The following is a 21,847-nucleotide window of genomic DNA, read 5'->3' on the forward strand; positions in this document are numbered from 1 at the left end:
AGTTTTATTTGTTTTTGTTTTTTTAATTAAATAAGATTTTTGTGATAACTTTCATAAATGCCGATCAAATATGTAAAAAGGGTGTAGCAGATGAAGCCGATGCGAGTTAAGGACTATCATCAAGAACAGGTTTTGTGTACAAAACTTTTGAGTTTTTGATTGCATGCTAGTCCCTCAAATACGTAAAACAAAGGATTTCGTTAAATGCTTGTTTATGTGGATATTGAAAGAAGCAAAATTCCGCAAAAGAAATTGAACAAAGCTACTTTTGGACGGCTTACCGATTTGGCATAGTCCATCTCCATCGATTTAGCCTATTTGTTTCATAAAATTATCTTTCCGGGCTTACAAGTTTGGCCACGTTATTTGGCCTAAACCATTTAAGAAAAGCTACAAACAAACATCAAGCAAGCAAACACATACAATAACATTTCACTAATAGCATGGTCTGAGAAGGATAAGATAAGGGCAAACTTACCCAGGCTCAGATTATTAACATGCCTTAAAAACAAGGAATTTAAGGGGTTTCGTTTTTTTGAATAAAAAGAAGGTAGTCAAATGTACATATATGCAAAACACAACACAACATGAACATCAAACCATTTGCGTCTACTAAACCACAACCAACACTCTGCAAAGAATATATTTGACCTCATAAGCTATACCAAAAACAAGAAATCTCAAGAACCCTAATCTTGAAAAGTGAAAACTCGCCAAAACGCTCATCAGATAGTCAAGTCCTCTTGAATAACAGTAAACGACCCGGTAATTTTACCACCAACATCAGGGAAGTTTTCACATCCTGGAAGAGATTTTACCTTGCCCTTTGGATCCACTTCAACAGGGTATTTTAGTAAATGTCCTCTCATTTCGGACACCTCATCTGCTGCAAACTGTCTCCAGTTAGCTTCAGACAGCAATCTCACATGTCTTACACATTCGATTGATTCGGGCTGCGTAAAGCGATCATCCACGAGCCCAAGATGTTCGGCCCAAAGAGACATTCGGTATCCATATATCTATAAATAAAAAGGGTTAACAAACTTTGGTCTTTGTATTATAAAAAGGTGTTGTAATTTAAGGATAAATACCTGTCCTCGTGGATACGAGAGCTTTGTGGCCCAAGTATGATGAGGTTGGTATGCCCCCATTGCAATCTCGGTGTCTCGGGTTCCATCCATGGACCGTTGATTAATGTTTGCAGATCCAATAATTACATACTCATCATCAACTATCATGCCCTTTGAATGAACATAGATCATGAACCGTCGATTCTTACGGGCAAATCCCTAAAACAATAATATTAGATTAGTTATATAATTATCATACCAGAAGCTATCCAAGTGTAACATTATTATCTATATAAAGAGCCCTTTATATTGTTTATATACACAATCAATATAAAATATTATTCGTTGTTTATCTAATAATATTAACAACAACAACAACAACAATAATAATAATAATACTCAATTCTTTATCGGTCAATGCAGATAATATAAAGAGACGAGTGTGACCTACCTGGGGAGTATTTACAGAACCAAGGTTCTCCTGACGTACATTATCATATGGATCGATGGCTTCACGGTTTCCAAGACAAAAAAAGTTCAAATAATCTCGCGGTGAATGTACTCCGTCAAGCCCAACTTCTACCAAAGCTTTGTAAACCGTCTCATACATCATTTCCATAGTCTTGTTCTGAAAAGTTAAAAGATTATACATAATTCTCTACGAAATTTAAACTTTAAAATAAACTTGTAACAAGACGTATGAAAAACTGAATCCGAAATGTAATATGTTTGACCATAAAGTCAAACTGCGGATTCAGAACTACATGTGTATACGGTATACCTGCCAATATAGAATGCGTTGTGTAGCAAAGCCTGAAGGGACACCTTCTGGCCACATAGGAATCAGGATATATGCAGCAAACCTTTCACGTGCTCTAATTTTACTAGCAATTTTAAGGGCAATTTCCATTGGAATCAAATTGTCGGCACCTAAGAGACGGAATCAAATATGAAAATTTATGATTAACAAAATCTGACGTTGAGTACATGTCAAAGAAATGATCCTTACCTAGGTCACTATGTGAACTCCAATTATATGATGACCCAAGAAAGTATTGGTTCTCGATATATATAAAATGTTGAGCAGAACGAATAGCCTTCACATACGCCGTGTGTATGCTCATATCAATCATCACATTCTTCCCACAAACCAAATTCTGTTCATAAAAGTTTACTTGTAAAAAATCTATACATTTATGAAGATTACTGAATTCTGGTTGTGTTTTATCCCATATGGGTCAAATGAACAAAATTAGCCCATGGTCGATTGGTAATGAATACAGCCTCATAGTCTGTTTAACTTTGTTATTGTAACAAATTCCGTTGTAATCAGTAATCCTAAACAAACCTATAATTAATATCAGAATGTACTGTCAAATGTATAGAAAACTAGAAACCTTAGATATAAAACCTATAACAGGTCTGTGGGCTAAAGACAACTAAACCCTCATAAATAATACTGGCTAGTAATAATTATAATTATAACTATAACTATGATTATAATTATAACTAACAACAATTTGTTTTTAAAAGAATAAACCTTGGAATACAACAAAAAATAGGAAATAGCACGCTGTGCTATTTTAATACCAGAGGTGATAATTTTGAGACTTTTGGCCCATTTTACTTATATACTAAATAGGTCAAATTGGTCAACCAGTTTGGAAGGCGTTTGAAGTCTATATGTTATGCATACAATCTCAAGAACCATTTGGTTTAGAGATTTAGACTATTTTTGAAAGGGGCAATTGTTAGGGATTTTGAAATAGCAACCTGGATAATTCAGAGAGTCGTGTGAGAACTTTCAGATTAAAAGTTATTTTGGTGGTTCTCCAAACCACTTTAATCGGATAAAACACTGAAATCAGACAAGAATTTAGTATGGAATTTGTGAAGAAGATGAACCATAGAGAGCGTCAATCAAACATGAACTGTATATTATCTCTAGGGCAATTTCCAATTTAGATAACTGCTTGAAGCAGTTATCTATTAAAAATTTTAAAAATATTAATAAATAAACTCCAAATAATACTTATGATTATATGTGGCATAATCATAAAAGCCAGGGGCAGAGTGCTGCCACCCCTAGGACCCTGCAACCGAGGGCGCTGCCCCCGAACCCCCGTTCATTAACATCATAGTAGACTAAAGCAAGCGTGCACTCCGCACATCCCGAACTTGCTTAATGTTTGTTACGATTACATTGATCGGTCAGTTAATCCAATTACACTAAAATACTAACGACAATGGCATATATCCCCCTCTAAACTTGATTAACTGAAGATATATACCCGACACAAAATTTAAATTGCAAATAATCCCCTTACTTATTTAGTAAAATAGCAAATTTACCCATTTTGACTTATTTTAATTAAAAACACATTATAGGACTATTTTACCCTTAATTTTAACTAGCTTCATGTTATACCTTTTCTTTTATTTCTTCATTCTTTCTTTTTCTTTTTTTTTTTCATTTCTCAAATGATTTTTGCAAGTTCTTTTTCATTTTGTTCGTTCGTTTTTTTTTTCTTTTTGCCTATGTTCAACTCAACCAGATCCATACTAAAATATGACCCATTTAAGCCCAGCCCAACACTGCCGGAGCCCAATTTGACCCGACACAATCCGCCCGACCCACCTACCTTTACAGACACAAACAAAAATTTCATATCTCATACCTTGCTTTGAGCTTCCCTTTGGTCCTTTGAAAATCCTCTAACCGAGTTCGAATCAATCGAACGAAATATCTGCATTCAGGTCAAGAAATTTATGATACAGAAACCATTAATGAAAAATCCCGATTCCCGATCAAATTAGTATCAATTTGTTTACCTGTACATGCCATCCTTCGGGATCCTGGTCATCAATGTACGGTTGATCATTTACACCCAAAAGTTGTGGCAGCCTTTCTAAATTGAGCAAAGAATCATCATACGAAGATTTTAGTTTTTTCAAACCATGAGGCTTGGAAGCCTTCAGCCATCGTTCCTGAAAGTTGGTCAAGACATCGTATGCTGCGGGACCATCAATTTTACTATGCATGTCGTGCCATGGTTCTCTTGGAGCACCCACAAGATTACCCTATAATAACAACATGAGCGGGTCAGGAGGGTTGGATAATGGGTCAAAACAGATAATTTAAAACCCTAAAGCATCTACCTTTCCACAAATTGGAGTATAGATGTTACACTACACTTGTCATATCATAAGTGATTTACTATCCAAGTATCCTTAATTAATTCCAAATTGTCATAGAAATTACCAAAAAAAAACGATCTTTATGGTAGTAAGAGTATAGAATTTTGATCTTTAGGTTATACAAATTTTAACTTTATGACTTTCTTTTGATCTTTCTGGTAGTAAGATTATGGTTGTATGATTACTAGTCGAGTGCCCGTACAATGTAACGAGGAATAACATTTTAAGGTTGTTAGCGAGCCAAGGCTAGCTCGACTCGAACTTTAAAGCTGACTCAGCTCAGCTCCAAATTAAAGTTTCGTTTTGTTTATTTTGATATTTATATAACTTGAATACTATTAATCATATTTTTATAAAACATATAAAATGGGAAAAATAAAAAAGAATAAAGTTGAGTAATAGTTGGATATACCCAAGGGCTCAAAGTTTTACATTAAATAATAGAATATATTGATAAGTATGTAATTATATGACATTGTGGAAACTTATTTAACTGTGACAAGTTTATTTATGTTTTTTTATTAAATAGATAAGGGGTTAGATAAGGGGTTTTTTTATCAAATAGATAAGGGGTTAGATATCGTGGAAAATTTTTTAATTGTAAACATTTATCATTTAAAAAACTCGTACATTCATGCAGTAATAACTTGTACATATCAAACCGTCAATTTGATTTGGAAAAAATTATATCGAAACGTCGACAAAAATAAGCCAGTTTAAATGGGTATGCTTGGAGTTTTTTTAATCATATTTTTGTAAAACATATAAGATTAAAATGAAAAAGGATAAAGTTGAGTTAAAAGTGGGTAAACATGAGGGGTCAAAGTTGTAATTATTTCTTAAATTAACAAAATTTAAGTAAATTTGATGTACCATAATTGTAATTATATTTGTTGAAATTGGATTGTGTTTAGAAGACCACTTTGTCACTTTATACGCATGTACCTTATGCATTGGAAATTGTAAATCCCTTAAAACAAACGTCTTAATTTGCCCTTTACTTATGTATTATATATAGTATATAGATATAGATATAGATATAAATTAACTCTTCATTATTCCCTTTTGATCTTCATAGTAGTAAGATTATAAAATTTTGATCTTTATGATTGTAGGAGTAACTATATTTTAATCTTTTATGATTTTTTTTTATCTTTATAGTAGAAAGAACAGAAAATTTGAATCTTTATGGTTTAAGGTTTCCAAATTTGCATCTAAGTTAAAAAGAGATATTTGATCTTTATGGTAGGATGATTTTAAAAATATGACCTTCATAACCGTGTTATTCTGGAACTTTATAGTAGGCAGGATTCGAAACCTAACACACAGAATCTAATCTTCAAGTTAAAAAGATTTAGAAATATAACAGACCACTGCAATGTTTCTAAAACTAGAAATAATACTAAAAGATCAAAGTCATCACCGAGAAATTAGGATTATGGAAGTCATCTGCATGCACTGTTTGTGAAGTCCTAAACAAGGGATGTTGTGGAGTATCATAGCGGCCATTACACAGATCAAGTCCTCCAACAAAAGCTTGAATTCTTCTTTTACCATATCCCGCATCCGTGTCAACAATCACAGTTTTCTGGTGGTGTGTAAAGATTACAGCTTTCTAAAACAAATTAAGAAAATGAAAATTAGGTATAGAACGATTGTGAGTTTATCATACTTCTAAAAAGATTGAATGGCCAAGCAGCGGATACAATTTGAGGATATATTTTGATTTTATTCAGCTGTTGTATACCTGCTGCTTCACCCAGCTATGTCTTTTTCCAGCCACACGAGGAGCAAGAATTACTTTCACAGAGGAGTTCTTAAAAAATCTCCGAGTATCTTCATCATGGGTAGCCATTTGTCCATCCTGAAAATATTAAGATAAACGTGAAACTATTAACTACTTAGCCATACATGGCTTAAACAGAGCTTGTAAATAACAAAATAAGTTACAAATTTGTAGCCCAAAATGCTCCTTGAAGAAGGATCATCCCAAACAAGAAGCAAAACTCTAACGCCTTCTTGTGATTTCATTCTCAAAAGTTCTCCAAGACTAATTTCATTTTTCACCCCACGGATTAATTTCACATTGTGCCACACGGACCAACCTGTTATATAAATAAGATGTCGGGCGTTACATATTGCTTCATATATATCATTCCAGCAAGACCCGTGCACATAATGCCTGTCTTGATCAAGCTTAAAGTCAGGTAGAGACACGGGGTGCACATGTGCATCTTGATATAAAGTCACCCGCCCACCTCGCCTCAACGGGAAATAAGTACCGGGAACTCCTAAATACTGTGGGCCCGCTCCGACCCCATTACGATATAAACTCACTTCTTCTAATGGAAAGTATTGAATTTTGAGTCCCAAAACCGCTCCAGCTTTGCATTGTTTTCCATTTGTACCAACTATCGGAAACAACCCTTCGACTCTAGCTCCCGAGTATATCTGTTCAACCGGGATTGATACGGTTCCTATAAGTTGGAACCCAACAACATCACTATCCTTAACATAAAAATCAACTTCCGCAGCATGATGCGCAACCGGGACGTAAAAATGTTGGTTCCAAACAGGATTTTCACTATTACTAATCACATAAGTTCTTCCAATCACTGCAGATTTTAAAGCAATAGAAACGTACGGATCGCTAGTTATTTTACTTTTATTTCCCTGAAACGCATTGAAAAGTTCTCCTATTGTACTATGAAACGCGTCCATATTTGGAAGCTTTTTCGCCTCGTGAACCCATATATCCAAATTCCCGTGTAGGAGTAGAACTTTTAACGCCTTTTTCGGAGGCGCGTACGGGACCATCTGATACTGTTGATTGCTTTGTGGACCGGAAAATGAAGGCGAATGTGCAAAAGCAGCATGTTGAGATAAATCAAGAGATCCGCTATGAGAAAGAGACCCTTCGTAACTAGAAAAAGAATCACTCGGACGATGTGCGTGAAAACTATCGGATTCATATTTTGAACTCGCGCTATGATAAATTGGGGCGGTAGGTGTTGGTGTCACCACCGCGGCTGGTGCAGGTGGAGAAGCAGGGGTAGACGATACATTTCCCGCCATAGACAAATTAGCAAACTGATCATCTATAGGAGGGTACAAAGGCCCGGAGTTGCTTGATGAATAACTCGTGGCGGTCCCACCACCACTTTGTTGGTAATAGTTATTGAATTGAGTTTCTGCAGGCGGTAAAGGAGGAGCCGAGCTTTGGTGATGGTGCTGTGGTGGGTACCCGTATGCAAGGTATTGGTACGGTGGTGGCACAGTGGAAACGGGTACTTGTGGTGGGTAATGGTACTCTGGTTGAGGTGGATATTGAGCATAGTTTGACGGAGGCGGAGGTGGATACTCAGGCGGAGGATATTGAGTGTAATTCGATGGAGGCGGAGGATATTCGGGATGATTTACGGGCGGTGGATACTGAGCGGAACTTGGATGATGATGATATCCATAAGGATATGGATTGTAATTATGATCCATTTAACAAAGAAACCGAATTCCAACGGAACCTAGGGTTTATAGATTCAATCAAACTGAATTGGGGCTTCTAATTCAACTTAATCGACAATCAAACGAAACCTAGGGCTTCTAATTCAAGTTGATCTTCAAACAAACCAAGAGCTCAACTAATTCAATTGTAATTCAAGTTAATCTTGAATCGCTAGGGTTTTAATTCAACAAACCTGATTACGATATAGAAATAGGAAGCGTGTAGTAGTTGCGATCGAAAGTAATGTATTTTTCTCTATAATAAGATGCTTGTTTCTTGTGGACATTGAACGAATTAATTGCTTGTATGTGAAAGCTGAAGGAAGGAGTCAACGAGGTTGAATTCATGACCAAACTACATTTCAACTGCCTTGCCTTATGGCATTTCGGTAGCTGTTATTATTATTATTAACGGTGCATACCTTTTTTTTCTAGAACGGTAACCAATTTTTTAAAACTGTTCTAATTAGGTCACTGTTTCATATTTTTTTCAGATCGGGTCACTAAATCTTCAAATCAAGTCTCACCGATTTTTTTGTGCGTCAAGAAAAAAATGGAGGATAAGATGTGGACGTCGGAATTTGCAATATATATAGTTAAATTTAAAAAAATTAAAAAACGTTAATTATATTAAAATTTAAAAATAAAAAATAAAATTCACGTCGCCACTCAGCGTCAACTTCAAAAAATTAATAAAATGATTTCCTATGTGAAACAAAAAAGAAAAAGGCTAAAAGAACATGTTAAAACCTTTAATTTAATCAAACATGAAAGTTGAGTGACTTAATTGGAACACTTTTTAAAGTTTAGTGACCTAATTGAAACACTTTTGAAAGTTGGTTACTATTCTATGAAGTTGCCCCTTTTTTAGACATGTGGACATTGTTAACTTCGTACAATTTTTAGACGTTATTGGTTTTTTAACATAATTGTGTGTGTATGCTTTATGTTTTTTACAATGGGTTTGAAGGGATTACAATAAAATATTTTCATATTATTTTATTTGCTATACTGGTTATCCCTAATATTTCCCTAATAATGTAATTTCTTAATTGCCCGGTCTAACTTTGTGTGGACACATATCCACCTTAGCATCCTTATCAGGGGTGTCTCTGATAGGGGGCAGGGTTGTCGACGGTCTCAGACCCGATCACCCAGATACGCTTGAAAATCTTTAAAAACAAATTATATATATTTCAGTTATACATGTATTCTTTATTCTTTAAATAACTGTATTTTTAATCAAAGAAACCACACCAACCAATTTTTAATAAAAGAAATTACAATTACTAATGTATTATTTACTTTTTTTATATTTAAGTTAACGAATATATACTTTACTTAAGGCTTAAATTTTTTAGTTGTCTTTGGTCCAAAATTTTTTAATGATTCTCAGGGATGACCCATATCCTCATCTATGATGCCTCTATCCTTTTAACGGGGTTAATCTCTGCAATTAAAGCAACGATATCTTTTCATGGGAGTCGTCCCAATTTTCCCGGATATCATACCATCGGGCAACGGCACATTAGTTGAGATCTTTCTTTTGTACTTAAAGCTATTGACGTGAATGGGAATTTAAAGCTTTTGATACCATATCATAATTTATAAAATTGCTCTTCATTTTCATATATAGCTTTCCTGATTCAGCATAGGGATGTTGATGTTGATATACCTGAAAACCAAAAGCACCACATAAAAGTTTTGGATTATAGCAATATCACAATAAGGAAACTTAAAAGTATACTAAAAAAACGTGTAGTAAGTTGTTTATGAACATTAAAAATTTACGCTATAAATAAAATTGTTCTTTTATTATTAACACAATCCCAGCCCCCACCCTCCAGACTCTGACCTTACCACATTGCCATTCTTCACTTTCATATATACATATAATCTTCGTATGTACAGAGCTTCAAAACCATGTGGAGTAATGAATCATAACCGGTTGAGGTGGCCATTCACGCAAGAAGAACGCCCATGTCCCCCCCATTGGACATGATCTCTGAATGCGTTACCTCTTCTCCTTGAAACAAACAAGTCGAATAAAATAAAAGCATTCAAAAATGCGATAAAGCTTGTAATGATGATATTGTGCTTAAAACACTAATTTTTTTATTCTCATTTCCAATAATTTTTGTTTCCTTTCGAAGGAAATAGAAAAAAAATGAATTTTATGCAGTATGTTTCAAGATAAAACATTCGGTAAGAATGTAAGATCATAAATTGTAATTTACAACCTTGAAACCCATGATTTCTATAGAGTTATGGAAGCCCATGAAGACTGAAGTTTGAAAGTTTAGAAACATCAATGGGAAAGGAAGCCCAAATACCTAACTTATATATAGTTTACATATGAGTTTCATCTAAAAAACTTGTTAACCCGTAAAGGACATTTGGCTGGAATGCTGGATTGTTAACACGACATGATCTCTCTCAAATGCAATATACCTTATAATCATGGTTCTCGTATCTTATGGTCTCAAGTTCGAAACCTGACTCATGAGAGTATTTCCGCAGTGGTGGATTTCCTCTTTAATGGTGCCCTTGAGTGTCAAAATCAGTACGGACGGTTAGCATCCCGGTCTCATAAAGTATGCTCATTTAGGTATTTGGGTAGTTCCAAACGCTATTAAAAAATGGTTCTTATATATGCTTTTGCCGGCATATTCGACTAAAATTCGATATTATATGTATACTATGTTCTACATGATTATTACACAAATATATTGTAGTATATGATCAGCTTCCACACATTATAAATTTTTGGTGATAAAACATAGATGATGAAATTTTAAATTTATATCATAGTGAAAAAGAATCTACACTCCGTAAAACAAGCATGTAACTGGACATATATAGGTGTATAATATTTTTGTTGCGTGTCATCAACACCTACAACATGATATGGCATAAATCGTGGTTCAAATAAGTTAAGAGCGTTACACGATATCATTTGTGTGATTGATGTATCGAATTATCCAACGGTTGACATTGTGATTCAAAACCCCCATCAATATGTTTGGATCAAAGTCTTAGTAACATAAATGATACATTTATGATCTAAACCTCGTATATTGACAAAATTGTTTTGTTATTAATTCTCACCTAGGGATGGTAAAAACACTGCGAGTCTGGCGGGTATACCCGAAACCCGAAACAAATGGGAAGGGTATACCCAAACCCCGATGGGTATGAGCTGGGTATGAGATTAGAATTTAAAAATTTTTGCGGGTACGGGCCGGGTATGGGATTAGATGATACTCGACCCGATTACCCGAAAGCACAAACCCGTTTACCTGAATCATATACCGAAAAATTCTATGTATTTCGTAGGTTGTGAAACATATATATAAAAAAAATATATTGATATTATTTATTTATTGTCACACTTATATATAGGAGTGTATTATATTTAAATTTATAATAATTGTTGTATAAATAAAAGATATAAAATAATTATAATGATAAAAAAGGGACCTGCTATTTAGACACCCTGAAGAAACACTAGATCGAACTGGATAGTCCGACTAGATGTCTCCCCAGATGTGAGTATATTGAAGCGCTATGAGAACAGATCCAAGCTAGTGCCTGCAAAACAGGACACCGTTGAATCTCGTTACGGAAAGGACAGAGTGGGGGGTTTTCCCGTAACCACTCTCCGGCGTGAGAATCAGTACTATATTCTGATCGGAAATAATACGAGTACCGGTATATTGCGTAAGGCTTGAGAGTGTGAATGCATACCTTGAAGAGATGATCTTCGTATTTATAGCCGAAGGTGGAGGGAAGGTGATTGGTGGAGTTGTCACTATCGAGTTGTTCCCCCTTTACCTGAATGGACACGTGTCGAGCCTTTATTGGATGTGACAGCCTAGACCCGTTTATGGGGCAACCATTATCTGTGCACGTCATGGGGTGACCATTATGTGTCCATGTGTCGTCTCTCCATTGGTCGATGTCGCTATCAAGAGGCATTGAGGGAATCTTCTAGAAATAGTTTGTTACAACTGCTCTTCCATATCACGTGGGGATCATCCGTGTGATGAGTCCTTTGTAATTGTCTGCGGATTCCTTCCGTGGATGTTCGCATGGTAGCCCACAGTTTATAGTGGGGAACCACGAAGCATGTCTTAGGTTGCGGATGACTTTACCAGTCCACGTGTTCCTTATGCGGATGTCTTTTGACAATCCGCGGGTCAGATCAAGGATCCGTGGATGGCGGATGTCTTTTGATGATCTGCGGGTAGGATAAGGGATCCGTGGGTGGCGGATGCCTTTTGGCGATCCGCGGGTCAGATAAGGGATCTGTGGGTAGCTTTGCTACCCTCCCTCTATAAGCCCCCTAGTCCATTGTTGCTTCCGTGATGCGATATCGCGGGTGGAATTATGGACTCTATTGTGGCATTTTGTCGCGGGTTGCAACTGCTGGCCTTTGGGATTCCTGTGTCTTTTGAACTGGGGTACTGTTTTGATGTCTGAGATGTGACATCTCCCGTCTGAATCATGTCAGGAGTGGTGCTTGAGGTTGGTGCACGAAGTTTTAGGCGGCTGATTCAAAATTATTTTGTTTTGTCAGTTCCCGCCTAACGTGTCACCTTCTGATTTGGCGGTTTCGGCGGTGAGCTGGATCCCTCTCTCTTCGCATTAATTGCGATGTGTATATATAGGGAGGGACGTTCCCTTTTTCCGGATTACTTGCAATAATTTCCTTTCTCATCTGTTCATCTTCATCTTCTTTCTTCTGCGTTCTTTCTCATAATGTTTCTGAACCAGAATGGCCGGTGGTAAGAAGGAGAAGAGGGGTTGTGAGAGTAAGAAGTGTAAGACCCCCAAATCCCGAGAATCCTACAGTTGGTAATCACATTCAAAATTTCACAATAATTTAAAACCAACGCATTTCGTTTTATTTAAAACAATATCAGAGTAAATAAACAGCGGAATTTCATAAGTGTCACGAATTCAGTCACAATCATTAAAGTCAAAAACAAGTTTAGTTTATAAAAAGACCGTTTCAGAGTTAAATAGACAGCGGAATAACGAGTACCACGATTCCCAAACCGGGAAAAGTACCAATCCATAATTGGTAGAAAACATTAAGTAATTGAAATTTCCAAAACTATAAAATAAAATAATTGTCTTATTGGAAGTTCCCAACTAGAAATGCCTTCAACCCTCCGAGTAGTCTCTAGCACGTCCAAGCGGTAATCTCCAATCCTCAACCTGAAAGTCAATCTAACATACACACAAAGTCAGCTTGAGCTGAGTGAGTTCAAGTTTTCAATAAGTAACATCCACTAAACAATTTAACTCCATAGGTATAAAATGTAGGAGAAAATTTTAAGTAAGTAGATATATAACTTTCCTTAGTCAAATCATAAGTAAATAAAATAATAAATAACTCTTCTTGATCAAATCATAAGTAAATAAAATAATAAATAACCCTTCTTGATCAAACACGCAACACGGGCCTCCTCATCCTGGGTCTTCCCTAAGTAATATATTTGACCCGGTCACTGTTTAACAAAACCAAAATCACGCAACGAGTCTAAAATATCCTTAAGGAATATACGACCACAACGAGTCTAAAATATCCTATGGCATAGAATATTATTCATACATAGTTTCATAAATCCACAAGTACGAATAAGGCTATGTAATACCATCCAAATAGTTTAAACGAGTAAAGTTGGGTAAAATTGTAATAGCATGTGTATGCTGGCCCAAAACGTAAAAAGGTAAAAAGGGGCATCATGAACTCACCTAACACAAGGCATGAATTCACCACGAGCTAGAGAACCCCTAAGTATCCCCACAACTCAAACGCCTGTCGGTTTACATACAATCATTACTAACGACACCGAAATGACTCATTTATCCTACGAGACGTTCTAACATGATTCGAGTTACCTAAAGCTTTGAATTCATCAAACTCAATCATAACAGCCCCCCGGGGCCTTACATTTATTGACACGACCCATAGATACTCCTGGGAATAAAGAATTCCCAAATTACCCCCGAAAGCACTAGGTGATACTAACACGCGCGTTTAAGAGTTGTTTAGGCAATTAACATCCAACTCAGCCTCATGTGGACCCAATATGATAAATTCACAGCCAACAAGCCCACACGACGCTACACAAGTCAAATGGGTCGGTAACTCGCAAGCACAACGCACCAACTATTCAATAAATGCGAATGCGCGTTGTATCGACCCGTTTGAGTAACCGACAACCAATTCAGCCCCAATACTTATAAAAATCATTTTCCAACATCCCGTACATTAAACCGAAGCTATCCAAACTGAATTGGTCATCACTTGCTTCATCCCTCGCGTTAAACGCAACAAAACACTATTCTAGACAACCGAAAACTAGTTTTCAATCTACAACTAGTTGACCAATCAAATGAACACCAATGGACATGATTATAAAGTATGATATACTAGACGTACCTACGAAGATTTTGGTGCAAAAACCCCAACCAAAACAGTCCCGAAATTGCTCAATTGGACAGCCACCCAGTAAGCCTAAAAACAACCGTTTTTCGACGAATAAACGAGCCATATGGATGAATTAAGGTGAAAAAGAGTTGAAACGATATAGTACCGACCTGGAACGAACCTCAGGAAGTTGGATGGTGGCTTCTTGCATGCAAAACGAGAAGAGGGGGGGTCTAGGGGGCGCCGATCGGAATAGAGCTAGGGGGTTAGCTTTATTTTCTTTTTTTAATATAATAACTATTTTACAGTCTAGCCCCTCCACTTTACTAATGGTTGAACTTGTATGAAAAGTTAAGTATGATAGGCTTACGAGGGTGGCAAGGAGCTCCTGGGAGAATGCCGGATCAAGCCCTAAAGGTGTACACAACACTACAAGGTTAAACCCTTTATCGGAAATTACGGACGTTACAAGAAGGACGGCTCAAAGGGTGCCGCGGAGAATATTTTGATCAAATTGGAAGGCTACGGACTTCCAAGACATTGTCAATCTGTACGGATTGGCACCGAAGTGGGGGCCAGAACTCCCTTCTCCAGGATCGACGGCTGATCAACCACCAGCCGGGAAGATTGCGTTGTGTGGTGAGTCTTTCACCACGGGCAACTTCCGGTTGCCGATCACCAAGTTTGTTGGTGATTTTTTGAATGTATCTAGGATTCATATCTCCCAGATGCATCCTTTTGGGATCTTGAGGCTTCGACACTTCGAGTTTTGTTGTAGAGCCTTTGAGATAGAGCCTACTGTAGATCGCCTCCTCCCGATCTATAAGATTCAGGTCCGCGGGAGCTGGTTTAGCTTCATCGTTCAGAAGAATCTGATAGGGATCGAACCCCCCACGGAGCGCCCATTAGTGGAAGAACAAATTTTTCTGGGTCAACGCTGACGTTATCCCCGTGGCGATGACCCGTCGCTCGCTAACTTACAAGTTCGCCCACCTTCCGGTTGCTGATACGGAAGGTCAAGAATGGTACGTGACGCTGACGCGGACTCCAACCCCTATGGGCCTCATTCCGGAGTCCGCCATAGTGCAGGTGGGAATGAGCCGCCTATGGCTATATCCGGATGAGCATCCCTATTTTTCTCGTGATGATGGCAGTGAGCTCCTAAATTTGAGTTTCTGTCGGTGCTTGTATTTTTTCTTGTATGTCATCTTTTTTGTCTATCTTTGTTTCAGAGGGGAATTCGCTGTTTGATGTTCTCGTTCCTACCATTGCAGGAAACATGTTCCGGATGCCCCTGGAGATCAACCAGGAACCCGTCCTTGACCATACAAAGGGATGGTTCCTCTTTCCGGCGCGTGGTCGGACCGAGCCCGTCGTCAATGAGTCTGCTATGGCCCGGATGGGGCTTGTTGGCTGTGAATTTATCCTGAACCCTAAACCTCTTACTGTTATGCATCCGGATGGGGCGATGGTCCTTTCTTCTAGTGAAGAGTCCTCTAGTGAGGACTCGACTAGTGAGGGTTCTCCGTCCGGAACCCCGGAAAGTTTTCATGCTGGTGTTTTGCGTGCTATTGCAGATCTAATTCGCCGCAACAAGAGGAGGGCAGATACCGCTGGTGTATCCGGCCTTAGTAAGGATTCTGATGCCGATGAACCCGCTGGTGGTGAGGCTACTATGGACAACGAGGATCCCGCTAGTGGGGAGGTGTCCAAGACAACTTCTGATCCCACCGGTGACCGGAGGTGTTAAGGGACCCGTTGGTGGTGAGGCAACCAAAGGCGTCTGTGATCCCGCTGGTGGGGAAGTTACCAAGGTTGGGGGTAGGGTCCTCCTCTTAAGAAGATCAAATTGGCCCGGCTCCAGGAACGGGTCAGGAATAGGACCACCATCCAGCAACCTGCAAGTAATTGAATGTTTGTCTTCATGGCTTCATGTAAATATTTTTAACTTTTGTTTCTTGATTTAACAGCCGTTACTATTGTTCGTCCGCCTTCTCCGCCTCCGGAGGTTTTGCAGGCGGGGCGTGACGAGGATGTGCTTCCTAAGGATGCTGGTACGTAGCCTCCCAAGGTGGTGGTGGAAATGGAGGTTGTGCCTCCTAAGGCAACTGCCGAAACTCCTCCTGTTTCCGCGGGCGAGAAAGGGGGATCCTCGAATCCTTTATCTCAGGATCAGGGGGATTCCCTTTTTCATCCCTTATGGAATCTTGGCCCGAACGTGCTTTTTACCGATCCGCGTGTGTGCCAAGAGTTCTTTGAGCATTGCCTACCACCCTCTGAGTGTAACAAGATACTCACAAACTCAGGCTAGTCTAGCGCAGGCACTTAGTTATCATATGGCTAATGTGTTGTCGACTAGCCGTGAGGTATTCAAGGGGTGGGTTACGGGGCAGACCGACCTTGAGCGCGCTGTCAGCCGAATGGTCGAGGCTGAAGCCACTAGGGATGCTACCCAAGCGGAGGCCAAGACAAGAGAGGATACCCTCCTGGCTGTTCAGGAAGAGAATAAACTCTTAAAGGAGCGGATAACCACTCAAGTTGAGTTCATCGCTGCCCGGGACGAGGATGTCCGGAGGCTTGTGGCCGAGGTGAAGGAGAAAGACGACCGCCTTGCCTCTGTTTTCGAAGAGAATGAGGGTTTGGAAAAGGCCTTCACCGATGCCTCGGACGAGAGGCGGTGGCTTCTCAAGTTTGGCATCCCCAAGGTAAATATTTCAACCATATTTTTCCTATGAAAATATCGTACTGACTTTTCCTTGGACCAAATTTTAAAGCTTATCAAAGAAGGACCAGAACTTGGGGATTGTCTTGCTGACTTGCTGGTCAGCTCGTCGCGGGTGTGTCGCCACGTTGGTTTTCTAAAAGGTTACTCCATGGCTCACGAGGGACGTCCGTCCTCCGAGTTTGAGCTTCATGGCCAGGATTGTCAAAAGGAATATGATGCACAGATGGATTCCTTTGATAACCTTTCTTTTGACATCCTGAAGTATATTGAGGAGAACCATCGTGAGCCCACCTATGTTGGGGAGCTGCGCTTTCACGTGAACCGGCTGCTCGCGGAAGCTGAAGGAAAGGAAGCTCCCAAGGAGAATTAGGAATAGGTTGTAATGTTGTTGCATGTATTTCCTTATCTTCTCTTGTAAATTTTATGTAAATGAAATGAAACTACCTTTTTTACTTGTTGTGTTGAACTTATCACACTTGTATTCTTTTACCTTTATTGGGAAGGTTGTTTAGATCGCGGATGACCTTCTTATCTATGACCCTTCCGCTTACAGTTATGATTTGTCTTTTTCTTGTTCTTTTTTGTAACTTGCGTTCCAGTAATGTCTGACTTGTCAGTCAAAACATTTAGTTTGTCTCGTTATTGTAGAACTAGCAAGCCATCAATTATTATCAGGAGCTGACAGATGTGACAGGTCTGCTCTGCGTAAAAGTAGGTCTGACAGCTGGCTCCAGTCGTACCTTGGGATTTTAAATTTTTGACTTTTGGTTTTCCCGCCTGACATGTCACGATCTGATCGGTAAATAGTTGCCTTTCACTATTCCACACATTAAATGTTACTACTTTATATATCCATCGATTTCTTCTCCTCTTCTTTACTGTTTTTTGAAGGACTATATTAATCTCGCCGGAATCTTTGAGGTAATCGTCGTCTTCAACTCAAAAAACTCTTCTTGTTATTTTTTGGCAACCATAGCTAGTTGTAGTCAGTTCTTAGCCGAGTACATGATGTCGACGAGACCTGACTATCAGACTATTGATAGTTTTACCATCGATTGGAACACAAAGGGTTTTCACGACGTCGTGAATGCTTATGGCATTGCTCTAGAATGGGAGCTAGAATTTCTGGCTCCTGGTTCAATGGCGAACCATCCTCCGGTGGGGAAGATGGCCATGTTCACCGAGTTCTTCAGCTCCGGGAATCTCCTATTTCTGGTTACCCCGGTTTCCGGGTAAGCTGATAATTAGAAATATGATTCATATTTCCCAACTTCATGCATCGGCGATGATGCGTATGCGCCATTTTGAATTTTGCTGTCGGACGCATGGCATCGTTCCTTCCATCTAAAAGTTTGCTGTGTTCTATCACTTGTATGGTAGGGGTGGCCGATATATTTGTCTTCCGACTGATCGGAAGGCTATTGCCTTGGACACGCCTCTTCTGGACCCGCATTGGTCTAGGAAGTTCTTTTGGATTCGGGAAGATGTGATCCCGTTGTCCATGTACTGGCGCTCGGCGGACCAGCCATTCCTTTCCCTCCCATACGTTGATCGTCCGGAAAGGCATGGGTGGTACCAGCAGCTGATCCATACCGCAACTCCAATGTGCCCGATCCCAAAGTCTGCCCTCGTGAGGGTTGGGATGAGCCACATGTGGCCTTATCCGGAACAGGTGCCATACTTCCGGAAGCCCAATGGATGTAGGTAAATTTAAAGTATGTTCCAGGCCTATCCCGGTTTCTAACCTTGACTTACTGTGCAGCTGAAGGTCTTTTGCTATCTGTTCTTATTGTGGGTGTGCCTGGGGTTATGCACCTTGCTGCCCGCGATAAGAAGGATCTTCCTATTCTTGAGAAGACCAAGGATAGTTTTTTGTTTCCTCAACGGATCCATCCAGAACCTGTGAGGATTTGTTCGCGACAGGTAACATGTTCTTCACACTCGATCTTGTGATCGAATTGCTAATGTGTGGTCTTGGTGTAGCCTTTGGTCGAAAAAGGAAGGAAGCTTTTTCCAGCAACGCTCCTTTGGTGGTTGCTAGTGGAAAGCAGGGTATGGGTCCTTCTCCTCCTCCCTCTCCTCCAGCTACAAAGAGGAGTAGCCTTCGTGACCGCGTTCCGGTCCGCATGCAGGACACGCCGGGTACTTTTTTTTTTGGAAAGTTGTGTTTTTGTCTTCCATAGATTGACTTCTACCATGTGTCCATGCAGACAACGTTATCCTCCTGGATATCCCGCCTGCCAAGAATGACCCTAGCGGATCATCTGCTGCTGACAAAGGGAAATCCAAGAAGGGTGCTGCTTCCACTACTGTCCGGAAGGTGTCAACGACGGAATCACCGCCCTTGCCTCCGCCCGTCGTTCACGAGACTAAAAAGCCAGATGGGCGGGTGTCGGTACCTCCTCAGCCTCCTCACTCCTCAGAAAGGGAGGAAGGGGGTCGTACGTTGCAGGGGGGTGTTTCCCGGCACGTTCTTGAATGGAATCTAACTCCCTCCTCCCGATTTGCGGACGGGGATGTGTGTTTTGATTTTCTTCATGAGGGTGTGCCTCCTGCGGAACGTGAGTACCAGCGTAACCATGCCCGGGTATCTCTTGGCAACTCGTATATATACCATCTGGCCAACTTGGTTTCCACGACCCAGGAGATGTACCGGGACTGGAACTTCATGGGCCAGAACTGGGGGTAGCAGGATAATCTCCTTCAGGAGCTCCGAGCTGAGAAGGAGAAATACCGGATTGAGGCTAACAACGAAAAGTGGAAGCTGAGAGATTCTGAACGGGCTCTAGAGCAGGAGAGGAGCTACCAAGCATCTGCATCCAAGGATTGGGAAGAGGCGTGTCGGCGTCAGAATGCTTCTATTGAAGCCACACGCGGTCATGTCCGTGCCCGCGAGGCTGATCTCGCGAAGGCGGAAGAGGCAAAACAGGCTCTAGAGGCCCGTCTTGTCTCTTAAGAGGACACCATCAGCGCTCTTCGTGTTGCTGCTGCTAACAAGGACCAGCTTATTAAGGACCTGATTAAAGAAAACATCCGTTTTGTTGGTGCGCAGGGCACATTGAAGTTGGAGGCTGAACATGCTTCCGCTGACCGAGCGTGGTTAATGACGGAGGGCCTTCCCAAGGTAAAGATTCAATCACAAGTGTTTGCTTATGTTAATTCCTGATATTTTAATTTAGTATATATAGGTTATCTCGCATATTCATGGAGGATCCACCCTAGGAGACTGCCTCGCTGATCTTCTTCACGCGTCAAGTGACCCGGGTCGCAAGGCAGGTTTCCAGGAGGGTGTAACCATTATCAGGGAAGGCCGCTCTTAGGAGGATTTTAAACTCCACGGAGTGGATGTGGATGGGAAATATGATGCGCAAATGGATGCTTTTGACGACTTGCATTTTCCCATCCAGGATGCTATCCAAGGGTTTGCTGGAGCTGCGGACAGTGTTCATCAACTCCGTAACTTCCTTCAAGAAGAAGAGTAGTTTCCTTGTATAATTGTCTTGTTCATGTAATCCCTTTTTTTGGTTGTATATATGACATCAATTTTACATTTTGTCTTGTATGGTTACAATATAAATGTGTGTGAGCTAAATCCGTTATGTATCCAAAATATAGGATTAGGATAAATATTGGCGCGCGGGCCTATCCGTACAGGAACTAAAATTCCAAAAGTTTAAAAATGGATAATTGTACGTTAACTATGTTCGTATTAACGTTAGTTCATAATAAAACGGAATCTGGTACGCAAACCAAAATAATAGGCATGCAGGCCAGCAAAGAGGCGCGCAGGCGTAAAAGAAAATTACATTGTTTTAGATATAGCACCTTCGTAGTTGTGCAACGTTCCAAGTCCTGGGAATAGGAGTGCCATCTAATTTTTTCAACTTGTATGTACCCTTTCCTAGTACTTCATCAACTTGGTAAGGGCCTTCCCATGTGGAGGCTAACTTTCCCGGCAATTCGGCGTTTGATGCCTCATTGTTTCGGAAGACATAGTCCCCTTTGTGGAACTCGCAAATTTTCACCCGCGCGTCGTAATACTTCTATAGTTGGCTCTTGTATTAGCTTTCTCGTATGGCTGCCAATTCACGTCTTTCCTCCAGGAGGTCTAAGTTCATTCTGAGTTCTTTTTCATTATCTTCCATCATGAGGATTCTTGCAGATGGGAGACCAATCTCGGCAGGAATCATTGCTTCCGTGCCGTATGTCAAACTGAACGGCGTCTCTGAGTTGCTAGTCTTTTTACTGGTGCGATGTGCCCATAGTACGTGAGGCAACTCGTCAACCCACCTTGGTTCCCAATCTAGCCTTGATGCTCTCTTTGATGCTACGATTGGCTCGCTCGACCTGCCCATTGGCTTGTGGATGAGCGACGGATGTGAACAATTGCTTTATTTGTAACTCAGATAACCATTCCTGGAGGTTGTTGTCCACGAATCGGGTACCGTTATCACTGACCAATGTCTGGGAAAGACCGAAACAACAGATAATATATTCCCACAGGAATTTTTTTACATTCGCTGCCGTTATATGGGCCAGAGGTTTGGCCTCTACCCATTTTGTAAAGTAGTCTATGGCGACCAACAAGAACTTGAATCTCCCAGGGGCTTCCGGTAATGGTCCCATGATGTCTATGGCCCACTTTTGGAAAGGGCATGCTGAAGTTACCGGCACCAGGTTGTTTTGTGGTCTCAAGGTTTGGGGTGCATGCCTCTAGAAAGCATCACATTTTTGGATTTCCTTGAGTGCATCTAGGTGCATGCCTGGCCAATAGTAGCCCGCATTCATTATTTTTGCTACCACCATCCTTGGTCCCGCGCGTAACCCGCAAATGCCCTCGTGAATTTCTCGGATTACGTAATTCGCTTCCTTGGCATCTACACATCTGAGCAGCGGACCAAGGAAGGATTT

General features: G+C 40.1%; 1 protein-coding gene across 1 annotated transcript; it reads right to left on the minus strand.

Moving 5' to 3' along the window:
• Positions 1 to 622: 622 nt before the first annotated feature.
• Positions 623 to 7,760, minus strand: LOC143563348 (phospholipase D gamma 1-like). Its single transcript, XM_077050911.1, has 10 exons — positions 6,219 to 7,760; positions 6,016 to 6,132; positions 5,692 to 5,883; positions 3,903 to 4,151; positions 3,749 to 3,817; positions 2,080 to 2,227; positions 1,852 to 2,000; positions 1,522 to 1,698; positions 1,092 to 1,289; positions 623 to 1,019 (listed from the first exon to the last, which is right to left on the minus strand). Exons 1-10 carry the CDS (start codon positions 7,758 to 7,760, stop codon positions 726 to 728), a joined length of 3,135 nt encoding a protein of 1,044 aa, XP_076907026.1. The 3' UTR covers positions 623 to 725.
• Between the last annotated feature and the right edge of the window lie 14,087 nt (positions 7,761 to 21,847).

Source organism: Bidens hawaiensis, unplaced genomic scaffold (assembly GCF_021521415.1).
Source record: "Bidens hawaiensis isolate Kalapana, Puna unplaced genomic scaffold, B.hawaiensis_p1.1 tig00021364_1, whole genome shotgun sequence".
NCBI classification, from domain to species: domain Eukaryota; kingdom Viridiplantae; phylum Streptophyta; class Magnoliopsida; order Asterales; family Asteraceae; genus Bidens; species Bidens hawaiensis.